At 43.4% G+C, this 14129-nt stretch overlaps 1 protein-coding gene and 1 non-coding gene across 2 annotated transcripts; one reads left to right on the top strand and one right to left on the bottom strand.

Annotated features, from left to right (window-relative positions):
• The first annotated feature begins 4593 nt into the window (after window positions 1–4593).
• On the top strand, window positions 4594–4667 carry TRNAI-AAU (transfer RNA isoleucine (anticodon AAU)). Its single transcript has one exon. It is a non-coding gene; the product is annotated as a tRNA-Ile (tRNA).
• Window positions 4668–4941: 274 nt separating this feature from the next.
• LOC123103214 (protein NRT1/ PTR FAMILY 2.3) lies at window positions 4942–9097 on the bottom strand. Its single transcript, XM_044524728.1, has 4 exons — window positions 8794–9097; window positions 8470–8687; window positions 6081–6625; window positions 4942–5988 (listed from the first exon to the last, which is right to left on the bottom strand). Exons 1-4 carry the CDS (start codon window positions 8945–8947, stop codon window positions 5151–5153), a joined length of 1755 nt encoding a protein of 584 aa, XP_044380663.1. The 5' UTR covers window positions 8948–9097; the 3' UTR covers window positions 4942–5150.
• Between the last annotated feature and the right edge of the window lie 5032 nt (window positions 9098–14129).

Here is a 14129-nt window from a genome sequence, read left to right as displayed (position 1 = left end):
TATAGTTCTGCACTTCTACTCATCATGAACAAAGAATGGAATATCCTAAATTGGAATATCAGAGGCATTAATGACCCCAAGAAATGGACTGCGTTTAATAACAAAATTGAAGTCTCAATGTGCTATTGTATGTCTTCAAGAAACTAAAAGAGAGACTTTTGACAGTTCATATCTCAAGAATTTCTGTCCAAGGAGGATTGGTAAATTTGAATATCTTCCCTCTGTGGGAGCGGCAGGTGGTATGCTTGTTGCATGGAATGAGCATATCTTTGGGGGGGGGGGGCAGGTTATTCACAGTAACAGCTATGCTCTCTCTATCCAATTCACCTCTAAGCACAATGGGGAACAATGAATTCTCACCAATGTATATGGGCCATGTGAATCTCAAGAGAGACTGCTTTTCATTGACTGGTTCAAAAACTTTCACATTCCAGATGATAAGAGTTGGATTATTTTGGGGGATTTTAACTATATCAGATATCCTCATGACAGGAATAGAGGGGATGGTTGCATTGAGGACATGCTCACATTTAATGAGGCCATTAATAAACAAGCTTTGATTGAAGTTCCACTTAAGGGCAGAAACTATACCTGGAGTAGCATGCAAGATGCTCCATTGTTGGAAAAGTTGGATTGGTGTTTTACTTTAGAATCATGGACCTTACAATATCCTTCCACATTTGCTTACCCATTGGCCAAGACTACCTCTGATCATGTGCTCATCAACATTAAAATTGGCTCCTCTATCCCTAGATCCAACATCTTCAGATTTAAATTTTTTTGGATCAAACATCCTCAGTTTAAAGAGGTGGTCAAATCTATCTGGTCACAAGATGTGAATGAGTTGGATAGTGCTAAAATTATTGCGGCCAAATTCAAGAGATTAAGAAAAGGGCTTAAGATTTGGGCCAGACAACTCTCTGACATGAAAAGTACTATTGCAGATACTAATTTCCTTATACTCTGCTATGATCATTTTGAAGAATTCAGACCACTCACCACAGAGGAAACAAATGGGAGGAAAATCCTTAAGGATCATATTGCTCAGCTACTGGATCATCATAGAATTTATTGGAAGCAGAGAGCTACCATTAGGCAAATTCAGATGGGGGAGGCAAATACTAGATATTTTCAAGCCAAGGCCACCATTAAACACAGAAATAATTGTATTGCTATGCTCATAGATGAATCTGATAATGAATTTCATGATCACCAGGCCAAGGCTGCCATCCTGTTCAGAGCTTTCAGAAATAGGTTGGGAACAAAAGTACCTTCTGAAAATCCCCTCAATCTTCATGAGCTGCTGCATCCTCCAGTTGATCTAGCAGAGCTAGAACTCCCATTTACAAACAAGGAGATTGATGAGGTGGTCAATCATATGCCATCAGACAAGTCACCTGGGCCAGATGGTTTTAATGCTGCTTTCCTTAAGTCATGTTGGGATATTGTGACTGCGGATTTTTACAGACTCATTCATGATTTCTACAATGGCAATGTCAATATACAAAGCATCAATTACTCCTTTATCACTCTCATCCCCAAAATTGATGTTGCAGCTAGACCATCTGATTTTAGACCCATCTCTTTGCTCAACTGCAGACTCAAGATCATTACCAAGTTGCTGGCAAATAGATTGCAGAAAGTTATCCTAAATTTGGTCCACACCAACCAGTATGGTTTCTTAAACAATAGATGCATCCAGGATTGCCTTGCATGGTCTTATGAATATATCCACCAATGCTTCCATAGTAAAAAAGAACTGGTCCTATTGGAGCTTGACTTTGAGAAGGCATTTGACATGCTTAATCATGAGACCATCATTCAGATCATGAGAGCTAAAGGTTTTGGTCCAAGGTGGATTCACTGGATACAAATGATCTATGGGTTTGGGTTTCCTCTGTACTTCTCAATGGAGTTCTAGGTAAATAGTTTCTCTATAAGAAGGGTGTTAGACAAGGTGATCCATTATCACCCCTCATCTTTGTGTTTGCTGCTGATCTTCTTCAATCCATGATGAATGAAGCCATGCACAACAATTTAATACAATCTCCATCGGTACATCATTCATGCCCTGACTACCCTATAATTCAGTATGCTGATGACACTATTTTGGTGGCCAATGCTGATAGCAGGCAGCTGGAACATATCAAAAATCTCCTACTCCACTATGCTGCATACACCGGGCTCAAAGTAAACTACTCAAAGTCAACTCTCATTGCTATCAACATCCCCATGGACAAGATGAACACACTTTCTCAATTATTGGGCTGTCAAATTGGAACTTTGCCACACAAATATCTAGGTCTTCCTTTGTGTCATTCTAAGCCCAAATTGTGGATTTTCTCCCTATGTTACAAAGGATTGAATCAAGGCTACTGAGCTGCTCTACCTTGCTATCAACTGGTGACAAATTGACCCTCATCAAATCTGTCTTCACCAGTATGCCCACTTTTTTCATGTGCACTCTTTGGATCCCTAAAACAGTGGTCAAGCAGATCAATTCTTATCTCATGAACTATTTTTGGAGAAAATTTGGTACCCAGGATAGAGGAATGGTTCTGGTTTCTTGGGATAAAGTTTGTCAGCCCAAATCTCATGGTGGCCCGGGAGTCCTTGATTTATATAAGCATAATCAGGCTCTGCTCATGAAATTCTTGCACAAATTCTTCAACAAAGATGACACACCTTGGGTCAGGATTATATGGGAAACATATTATCAAGATGGTCTGCCATGTAACAAATTGGTGGGCTCATTCTGGTGGAAAGGCATTCTGCAGACATTGCCTGAATATAAGAAGCATTCTAGATGTATTCCAGGAAAGGGGGAGACTATTCTGCTGTAGCACGACAATTGGTCGGACCTACCACTTCATCTAAAGATGCCTGAGCTCTATTCTTTTGCCATCAACAAAGATATCACACTGAAATCAGATGCATGAACACCAGGCACTGGAGAAGTGCTTCCACCGACCTCTCTCACAACAAGCGTTTACTCAATTCAACATCCTTCAAGATCAACTGCATGGTCTGACTCTCACTGATGACTCTGATAAGTGGACATACACTTGGGCCTCACCAAACTACTCTGCAATGAAGATGTACAAACATCTGTTTGCCAAGAATGGGGCTCACTTCATCTTCAGGCAGCTATGGAAATCGAATTGCAGACTAAGACACAAGATTTTCTTCTGGATGCTACTCTATGACAGAGTTAGTACAAGGAACATGCTACACAGAAAAAACATGTATTTGCCAGACTACAACTGTGCTCTTTGCTTGGACAGGACACAAGAAACTTTAATTCACCTGTTCTGGGACTGCCACTTTGCATTAAACTGTTGGAACTGTATCCTCCCAAACAAACAGAGTGGTATTTCGACCTACGATGAGATTGGAATGATGATTACGCTTCTTCCCCAGGATTTGGCTATGGAGATCATTATCATGGGCTGCTGGGCCATCTGGATGGTCAGGAATGTCAAGATTTTCACATCTTCACCTCCTAGTTTGAACTCCTGGAAATTCTATGTTCAAGAAGGCATTCAACACATCAAACTCAGATCAAAGGAAGCCAAGGCCGCAAAGATAGACCAGTGGATTGAACAGACTCTGTAATTCTTTTTATTATGATACCTAGAACATGCATTGGGTGATTTGTTGTGTGGTCTTGTACTTTGTACTTTGTTTATATTATATAAAATACCGTAGAACAATTGTTCTACGGTCACAGGGTCAAGAAAAAAACGATAGCCTAGCTTAATGTATATATGTGCCTTTTCATAGTGTTAATCACTGAAACCCCGTATGCTTTTTTAGCTTGTGGGTCGGATCCAGATAAAAATGCCCAAGGTTAATAGTAAATTCATTCGCAAAACAAAGTAGATTAATTAATGTTGTATGGAGCGGAGTGGCTCATGAGATGGGTCGCCATCCTGATGTAGATGGATGACTAGATATGGCTGTGTTTGGCGACACGAAACGACCACGCAGGTCAGTCGCCCACTCACTCGCTCTCCTCTCATCAATCCCAACAGTTCACGTAACTCCGTCCAACTTGTGATGGGTCTCTCTCCAGCTGCTCATGTACTTACAAGATATGTGTTCATATCACAGGATCAGGAGCACTAGCTAGCGTAGAAGCCATGGTCTCCGGCGGTGGCCAGGCCCAGGCGCCGTCGTCTGCTCCGGCGGCAGAGTACGGCAGCACGCTGCCGCAGATGGTGGACGATGAGAGGAGCTACAAGTCGCATGGGGAGCTCATGCTGCTGCTATTCGTCGTCGTCTTTGCGCTCCTCTTCGCTTCTGTCTTCTTCTTCCTCTGGTTGAGACGAAGGAGGGACCGCCGGCGCTGACCGGACGATGGTTCAGGACTTCATGGTTGTGTCTTCGTGGATCATCTGGCGCGACCGATAGATCTTTTACTTTTACTACATCCAGATCCAGCCACAAATTTGTACGTACCAGTTTGGAGCTTTATTAATTTGAATTTGAGCGTAATCTCTCTCTAAAAACAAATTTAAACCTTGCATAGTTTGTAGTTAGGACTGTTCTTGCGTTACTAAAGCCAGTCTAATTTCATTCCGTTATCACGTTGGCCTATTAGCTCAGCTGGTTAGAGCGTCGTGCTAATAACGCGAAGGTCGCAGGTTCGAGACCTTCATGGGCCATTATTTTTTTGCTGCATGTTCTAGCCACAATTTTCGACCTCATATGTGGAATTTTTTTTTCATTTGTTTCAAGCCATTACACACAAAAACATGATCAAACCAGCAGTCAGTGAACAGCCTGCAGGTACCAACTCAGCAGTTGCTATTCGCTGCATGTCTGCTTACTCACTAACACCGTTCTTTTTTTACTGAGAGCTACGCAAATGTCTGAACAAGCTGAAAATTGAAATGGACCTCACGCATTCAAACATTTTTCATGCAAAAAGAAAAAAACTCAGATGAGCTCGGGCTCAAAAATGGATTCCTGTGTTTCGCCACAAACGAAGCCCATCAGGCTAAGACAAGAAGAAGACAAACCAAATCTAACCAGGCACCTCATAATTTCTCAAAGAAAAAAGCCCTCATAATTTCTCAAAAGGAAAAAGGAAATCAGGCACTTCATCATGAAAATAATAGCTCAAGACTCAGCCTGCAAATCCTTTTTTACATTACCACGGTGGTCGATTGGTTTTGATACTTATATCGGCTGGCACAAACGAGGAAATAGCCAAAGTTCACAGTCACTGCCACAGCCACGGTCCAGTACACGTTGTCCAGCCTCGCCTGGTTTACGTTCCCCGGCAGCCACGCCGTGACATGCCTCACCACGTCGACGAACACCGTGCTGAGGTAGAACCCCATGGCGATGAGCAGCGGCGCCATGGCCGTCGCCAAGCTCCGCAACGTCTTGGGGAACTCCAGATAGTAGAAGGCCATGTTTCCGGGGAAGTGGAGGGCCTCCCCGATCCCCACGACACCAAGAGGGAGCAGGAGCCACAGTACGGACATGGGGGTGACCCAGCCGGCCGGCGCATCGGCGCCGCCGTGCGCGTGCACGACGCTCAGTCTTCGGCGCTCCACCAGAGCCGCGACCACCATGCCCGCAATGTTCACGACGTGGCCGAGCCCCACGCGCTGCAGCGGCGACGGCGGCATGCCGGTGATCCTGCGCCAGAGCGGGAAGACGGCACGGTCAAGGACCGGGGTCACGGCGATGAAGGCCACGAGCGAGCAGACGGTGATGGATCCTGCTGGGATCTTGAAGCGCGGTCCGAGCGAGCGGTCCATGGCGAGAGCCTGCAGGATGATCATGCCGATCATCACCCCGATGGACACGCTGAGCATTATACCAGACGACCACAGCGGGAGGACGCCGAGCAGAGACTTGAGATCCTCCACTTGCTGCACCCTGCACAGCCGCCAGCCGCTTGCACAACGGCCGCCAGACGCATCATCAATGGGGTCCTCGGTGGCGGTGATCATGGCGGCACGATTAAGAAAGCTGCAAGCAAGATGCCATGAACACGAGTGGTCAGCACGTACCAACGCTACTCATCTTTCTTCCAGAAATTGGAATACGGGAATGCCGCCAACCTTAATCGTTTGCTTGGAGCGCCCTCGCCGGCCGAGTCCACGACAGCATTGTCTCCCACGTAGTACGGCACGGGACCTAGCGCGCCGACATGGACGCGAGCCTTGCGCACGGCGGCCACGACGACGCGGGCCAGCTCGGAGTATGGGCTGCCGTTTGGCGCGGGCATCCGGTAGTACCGCGCGCCGAGGAGAAACAGGACCAGACTGAACGCCGTCGCGGCGAGGCAGATGGCGAAGCCCAGGGCCCAGGACACGCCGTCCTGGATGTAGACGATGGCCGTGTCGCCGATCAGGAAGGAAGCGTAGAGGAAGACGAAGTACCAGTTGAAGAAGGTGTCCTGGTCGCGCGCGCCGCCGAACTGGTCCGCGCCCATCGTGGCCACGTTGAAACGCGTCCCGCCGGTGCCGATGGCTAGAAGGGACACCGCGGCGTACAGCACGGCGAGCTGCCCGGCCGTTCCGCGCTGGCACACGGCGGACGGCGCCGGGCAGTACGGCGGCCGCAGGGACGGCAGGGCCGCTGAGAGAGTGAACAGCACGAAGGACTGGAAAATGACATTGGATGGGCACGTAATTAATTATTAACAGTGCTCTAAAAAACAAGCACTAATTGAATAAACAATTGTTCTTTTTTTGCGGCAAGAATAAACAATTGTTCAAGAGAGAATATCACATCGAAACCAAGCTGAGATAAAATTTTGTGGAAAACCACTTTGAAAGTTTTGGAAAATTTTGAAAAAAAAGGATGTTGTGGATGTTCTATTGCATGCGAAATTCCAAGTTCAAACACATTACTGGAGCTATGAAAAGAGCAAATTCAGCAATGAATATCGATGTTTAATTGTTGCACGACGCTATTCAATGCTGTTTTTTTTGTACCATGTAAATGATAATGTGTTCGGGAATTTCACATGCTCTTAACATTCTGTTTTTCTTTTTCCTTTTTGAGATTTTTTTTGAAACTTCAAAATATCACTTTCACGTGGTTTTCACCGGTTTCCATCAAAACTTCGTTTCCATGTCATATCCGCTATAAATGGCAATGCTCAAGAATTGTTTTATGTAGAACAAAACTGATGTGCATATGATGTTTTGAAGTCTGATTTTGATACGACACCACTGTGAGCCACACGATGAAATCCGTACCAATTGTTTTTGACACATCGTAATAAAGATGATGCAATCCAACGGTGCACGTGATCCATCGTACTAACTAGTGTTAGATTGAAATGGTCGCACTGGTAACAAATCGTTGGTTGTTCCCCCGCAAAATAAATAAATAAAAATCATTGGTTGTTGGAAATGAAAGGAGCATACCCATGGACGTTGTTGCCAGAAACATAATTGATATTGTTAGTTGTCAACGTCATCGCATCAATGTCAAGTGGTCTTGTTTGTATAATTACGTGTGGTTGTTTTGTGGAGAGAGTGAGACATGACAACTACTAAGTCTATAATGTCTACTGGTATTGATTTCAAGCTTTAATTATGTGTGTTGCACATCAAACAATACTCTATATCTATACTTCTTCTAAAAACAGAAGTGGTGATTTCACGTAACTAATCCCATCCATATTGGCATTGGCGTAAATTATGAAAACCTGCTCCCTCAACCAAATTTTGCTCGTTTATGAGAAACAAAAGTTGAGCTTTGGAATTGTGCATTCAAACCATGAGAAATGAAAGTTAAGCAGTTCCAAACATGAAGTTTTATTACTCACCAGAATATTTATGTAACCCGCTTTACAAATAAACCACATCGCGTTCTACCGCCAACATGATGGTCCTTTCCTTAAGGCTCTCAATTTTTTGAAACCCGCTACGAGCTACTTTGTTTCTTCACATGTCCTATAAACATGAACTCTAGTGCGAGTGGTAAAAGGTACGCTCACCTGGCAGCCATGTGGATGGACTTTTTTCCCCCTCCTAAACCATTTTTGGCCTCATTGTTGCATAAATGAGTTTATAGTCTAAATCTGATCATTTTTTTGAGTTTTTAGCTTAAATTGTGCAAATACTTTGAGTTAATGGATTAATGAGATATTTCACTCTTTTATCATTCAGCTAAAGAGTTTCTTTCATGCTTCCGAGGCTACTTTTTAGGCATGTTAGTCATTTGATCAACAATGAGATAAATCACCTAGACAAAATGATATCAAACCTAATCCATACAGGTAGTTTGCTACGCACTACCTACGTCCGATAATGTAAGATGTTTTTCAGTTCATATTGAACTGTGAAAACATCTTATATTATGAGACGGGAGGAGTATTTGCTAAAGGATTATAGTGGATCTGCTCCAGCCTATGCACTACTTCAAATTCCAAAATGTATACTGCAGTCTGCACAAGCTTTGAACAGAGGAAGCACGTCACGTGCACGCACGCACCAGAACGTTGATGGCCGCGCCGGCGAGGATGACCGGGAAGCAGCCCAAGTAGGAGTCGGAGAGGATGGCTCCGGCGACGGGGACGAGGTTGAGCGAGCCGCGGACGATGTTGGCGATCTGCGCCGCGTCGATGCTCTCCACGTTGTACTCCTTGATGAGGTAAATCTGCAGGTTGCTGGTGGTGCCGTTGATGGCCAGCCCCAGCCCAACCATGCTCCCTGCGTGCATGCTCACACAAAACACACGCATGTACACATGTTTTTTCCCCCTCGGGAGAGAGTTAATTGTGTGGGGAAGAGAGGAAATGAGGGAGAGATCACGAACCAGCTATGAAGGGGAGGGTGATCCATCCTCCTTGCTTCGCCTCTCCTTTCGCTTGCCTTTCTTCTTCTTGGTCTGATGGCTTGGGCTGAGATCTCGGCGAGCTCTCCATCTCTGCTTCTGCCATTGCTCCAAGCTTGGTGTCCTTGAAGTACATGGATTGTGCTACGCGTATATAGCTGTATATGTACCAAATGGAAGGTGCCTTGCTGGGTTTGATAGGTTGTTAAGAAAATAAATTTTGTTCTTTTTTTATTTTTTCTAATCAAAATCAAGGCTGGGCCTGGACATTAATTCGTAACAATGATTTTGAAGGGTCTTGCGTCTAGACACATGGGCTACTTATACAACTTGCGTGCAAGTTCATTCGCAGAAAAATAAAACATGTTTGTAAGTTAAAGGCCAGAGTTCCTTACCACATACTCTCATTCTTCTTAAAGCCGCCCCATTTAAGAAACCGCAGTCAAGTTCTTTTCAACCGTTGTCCAGTTAGCATTTTTCTTGAATTCTCAAACAAAGAGTATTTTTTTTCTTCAAAAGAGCACGGATCTATTGAAAAGTGCATCGAAAGTTCAAAGCACACCGAACATAATAGAAATTACACCAAGATTCCTTACCACCGAATGACCACTACCATCGGCCGTGGCTAGAACGATGTCGACACGCAATTGTCGTCGCTGCCATACCGGAGTCAGCATGACATTTTTGATGATACCCGGGAAGTCTTAGTGCACGTGCCCCTAAGGACCAGTGCCCTAGAGCCGCGTTGTCGTTGAACCCCTGAATCGAACTGAAGTGTCTGACACAAGATCTTGTCACCGTCACGTACAACAAGAAACCATAGCCTCAAAACTCTAAGGAGACAAAATGAATTTATGTCAGTGCTCCGTCGACTCTGTCTTGACGTACGAATCCGAGGAGAATCGAAGTTTAAAACACCAGCTCGAAGATGAAGCATTGTCCCTGTGAGGACTGAAAAAAGTCTAATTTGGGGTAGCCATGTGCAACAATTTATTTGCTGAGCTGTATTATGGTCGGATGATGAACTTTGATATGATAAATAAAAGGTTGTGTGTACCACTCAATGCAGATGCCATGGGATGTTCCCTAATTATTTTTAAAAAAAACTACTAACCGGATACAAGGCACCAGAATTCCTCTCCCTGCCACCATCCGTCAGAACAGTGGGCAAAGGGAAGGAAAATCCACAGGCTCGTCAGTGGAGCTTGGAGGGGAAGAGAACTATGCCCTAGCGCCTATGTGTGAGGGAAAGGAAAAGATGCATGAAAGTAAATTTTCTAACCAAATGTCTCTAATGTCCTAAACTCCAAATGTACGACGTTTCACTTATAAGAGTAACTCTAATAGAATTGCCGTATGTGCAATGCATTTTTAGGTTGCGGAGGTGATGCACACAAGAAGAGTGGTTGTAATGCGGTCTCCATATTGATGCCTTTTTTTTGTTTGCTTCAATTTTGTATATTTAGTTTAAGGTACATTTAATCAAACCAAACGAGTTCAAATAATCAGACACGATAAAGTCGTCACATTATGTATTTTTTGCGACTCAAAACATCGTTAAGCGACATCTTAAAAATATGCAATGTTGCTATTCGACATAGCTACGTACTACTACCTACAGTACCGCCGGCGTCGGCGCCATCTAGTCGCCGTCCTCCTCATCTGAGAGATTGTGGAAAAGGTGTAGGGGTTGGACATAATGGCCTGCAAGACACACAGGGTAATGTAGCACTTTCATTTAAGTATACCAAATAGTTATCCTCCCAACAAAAAGCGGAGGAGAGTACTTATGAGTAAAGTTTCTGTCACACACAAGTTGTCACAGTTCTTATGTGAAGTAACTGCTGGTGATCCTGCAGAAGCTATTAGTGTTCTGAGAGTCAAATGAACCAGAGTAGTGAATATAATGAGATGGTTGCATCGAGAATAATAACGACTTTAAAGAACATAAATTAAAGACGGAAAGTAAAAGCGTTTTTTCTGTAATAGAGAGATTAGGTGTGGAGAAACTTCGGATCAAGGTATACCTCAAATGTGTTAGTGCGACGGTAATCCCAGTTACCTTGTACCATGAGTTTAGTATTTGATTTGCTTATTTGGTAGGCGGATCACCATTGGCTTATGGAACTCCTCATCGCGGGATTACATTCCACACCATGGTCCTCCTTCGACGTTGCCACAACGTGGTCGCCTTCACAATTAAGGTTGTTAAACCGAAACCCTGCATTAAGTTTGATGGATCAACGTTATCTCATATTTTCTTCGATCCTCATAGATGTCTCCACCTATCACGTCAGAGGTCGCATGTTTCCTAAACAATATGTGTTACTTGTTTAGGTCTTTAGATCATGTTGTCTAGGCCCTTAAATTGGACAACATGCATAGCATTCACCATAGTATAACAACGTAGTAGACAAATTATAAGAATATGAACACAAATGACGACATATTGAATAGACACAAATGAGTCTTACCATTCACATACATCTCCCACGCCTAGGGGAATTACTCACACACCGGAAGAGAATAACTGATCATCATATAGAATAAATCCATGAAAACCATATCAATAATACCGTGAAGATCCTGATTCGACAAGTCTCAATCTCCACATGAGTATAAATAGAATTATACACCTTGATCTTACAACTTGGAATTACTCTTACAATGGTGATGATGAAATGGAGTTGAGTATGAGGGTGGAAGAACAAAGTAAGAAGAATCTTCGGCGGTTCTTCTTCTCCGGATCGCTTCTCTCTTTGTTCTGGATGAAGTGGCGGTGGCTAGATCTCTCTGATGCGTCTGTTGCCTTCATAGAAGTTGTTCCCAATTCCCATAGATGATAATAAATCCTTGGCGCCTGGTACGGCGCATGCGCTCATATGGTTAGCCGTTTTTTGTTCTGGTGCACCTGGTGGTGAAATTCTCAACATTGAAGTTGCCCCATTTGGTTTAATTTGGTGTAATTTTCCTTGGTTTTCTTTCATAAATCATTTTTCCTGCCAAACAATGAAAAAACGAGTTTTATTCTCTCACGAAGGTTTAGCATTAGAAATAACCGAAAATAATGAAAACCCAATGAAAACCAAGTCAAAGCCTCTTATAAAAAGTCACAAATTCTCGAGCCATCAGGACTCATGAGCGATTGCCGCAAGCTGCCACTGCTCCTCCTCGTCGGTGCTTGTGGGGCGGAAGCTGATGACCCACAAGTATAGGGGATCTATCATAGTCCTTTCGATAGTGATGTCTACTACACAACCTTCTTCTTGTAGACGTTGTTGGGCCTCAAAGTGCAGAGGTTTGTAGGACAATAGCAAATTTCCCTCAAGTGGATGACCTAAGGTTTATCAATCCGTGGGAGGCATAGGATGAGCATGGTCTCTCTCAAGCAACCCTGCAAGCAAATAACAAAGAGTCTCTTGTGTTCCCAACACACCCAATACAATGGTAAATTGTATAGGTGCACTAGTTCGGCGAAGAGATGGTGATACAAGTGCAATATGGATGGTAGATATAGGTTTTTTTAATCTAAAAATATAAAAACAGCAAGGTAGCAAGTGGTAAAAGTGAGCGTAACGGTATTGCAATGTGTTGAAACAAGGCCTAGGGTTCATACTTTCACTAGTGCAAGTTCTCTCAACAATAATAAAATAATTGGATCATATAACTATCCCTCAACATGCAACAAAGAGTCACTCCAAAGTCACTAATAGAGGAGAACAAACAAAGAGATTATTGTAGGGTACGAAACCACCTCAAAGTTATCCTTTTTGATCGATCTATTCAAGAGTCCGTAGTAAAAATAACACGAAGCTATTCTTTCCGTTCAATCTATCATAGATTTCGTACTAGAATAACACCTTAAGACACAAATCAATGAAAACCTTAATGTCAGCTAGATACTCCAATGTCACCTCAAGTATCCGTGGGTATGATTATACGATGTGCATCACACAATCTCATATTCATCTATTCAACCAACACAAAGAACTTCAAAGAGTGCCCCAAAGTTTCTACCGGAGAGTCAAGACGAAAACGTGTGCCAACCCCTATGCATAAGTTCACGAGGTGATAGAACTCGCAAGTTGATCACCAAAACATACATCAAGTGGATCACATGATATCCCATTGTCACCACAGATAAGCACATGCAAGACATACATCAAGTGTTCTCAAATCCTTAAAGACTCAATCCGATAAGATAACTTCAAAGGGAAAACTCAATCCATTACAAGAGAGTAGAGGGGGAGAAACACCATAAGATCTAGCTATAATAGCAAAGCTCGCGATACATCAAGATCGTGCCGAATCAAGAACACGAGAGAGAGAGAGAGAGAGATCAAACACATAGCTATTGGTACATACCCTCAGCCCCGAGGGTGAACTACTCCCTCCTTGTCATGGAGAGCACCGAGATGATGAAGATGGCCACCAGAGAGGGATGCCCGCCCTCCGGCAAGGTGCCGGAACGGGTCTAGATTGGTTTTCGGTGGCTACGGAGGCTTCTGGTGGCGGAACTCCCGTTGTAGGTTTCTTTCTGGAAGTTTCAGTATATATAAGAGGTTTTGGCGTCGAGAACAAGTCAGGGGGTTTCTGGGCTGTCCACGAGGTAGGGAGGCACGCCCAGGGGGGTGGGCGCGCCCCCTACCCTCATGGGCAGCCCGGGACTCTTCTGGCCCAACTCTTTTACTCCATGGCCTTCTTCTAGTCCAAAAATAAGTTCCGTGAAGTTTCAGGTCAATCGGACTCCGTTTTGTTTTCCTTTTCTGCCATACTCAGAAACAACGAAAAAACAGAAACTGGCACTGGGCTCTAGGTTAATAGGTTAGTCCCTAAAATCATATAAAATAGCATATAAATGCATATAAAACATCCAAGGTTGATAATATAATAGCATGGAATAATCAAAAATTATAGATACGTTGGAGACGTATCAAGCATGCCCAAGCTTAATTCCTGCTCGTCCTCGAGTAGGTAAATGATAAAAACATAATTTTTGATGTGGAATGATACCTAACATATTTATCCATGTAATTCTTTTTATTGTGGAAATAATATTCAGATCCATAAGATTCAAGACAAAATTTTAATATTTACATAAAAATAATAATACTTCAAGCATACTAACTAAGCAATCATGTCTTCTCAAAATAACATGGCCAAAGAAAATTCATCGCTACAAAATCATATAGTTTGGTCATGCTCTATTTCGTCACACAAAAATGCTCTCATCATGCACAACCCCGATGACAAGCCAAGCAATTGTTTCATACTTTAGTAATCTCAAACTTTTTTCAACTTTCACGCAATACATGAGC

Source organism: Triticum aestivum, chromosome 5A, assembly GCF_018294505.1.
Source record: "Triticum aestivum cultivar Chinese Spring chromosome 5A, IWGSC CS RefSeq v2.1, whole genome shotgun sequence".
In the NCBI taxonomy this organism is placed as follows: domain Eukaryota; kingdom Viridiplantae; phylum Streptophyta; class Magnoliopsida; order Poales; family Poaceae; genus Triticum; species Triticum aestivum.
Note: the sequence above shows the minus strand (reverse complement) of the source record. Positions and strands in the feature narration are given on the sequence as shown.

Coding starts and splice junctions, on each gene's coding strand:
- LOC123103214 (XM_044524728.1), bottom strand. CDS start 8,947: ATGTACTTCAAGGACACCAAGCTTGGAGCAATGGCAGAAGCAGAGATG. Junction 8,688..8,793: donor CACCCTCCCCTTCATAGCTG/GTTCGTGATCTC, acceptor GCATGCACGCAG/GGAGCATGGTTGGGCTGGGG. Junction 6,626..8,469: donor GCGCGGCCATCAACGTTCTG/GTGCGTGCGTGC, acceptor GTCATTTTCCAG/TCCTTCGTGCTGTTCACTCT.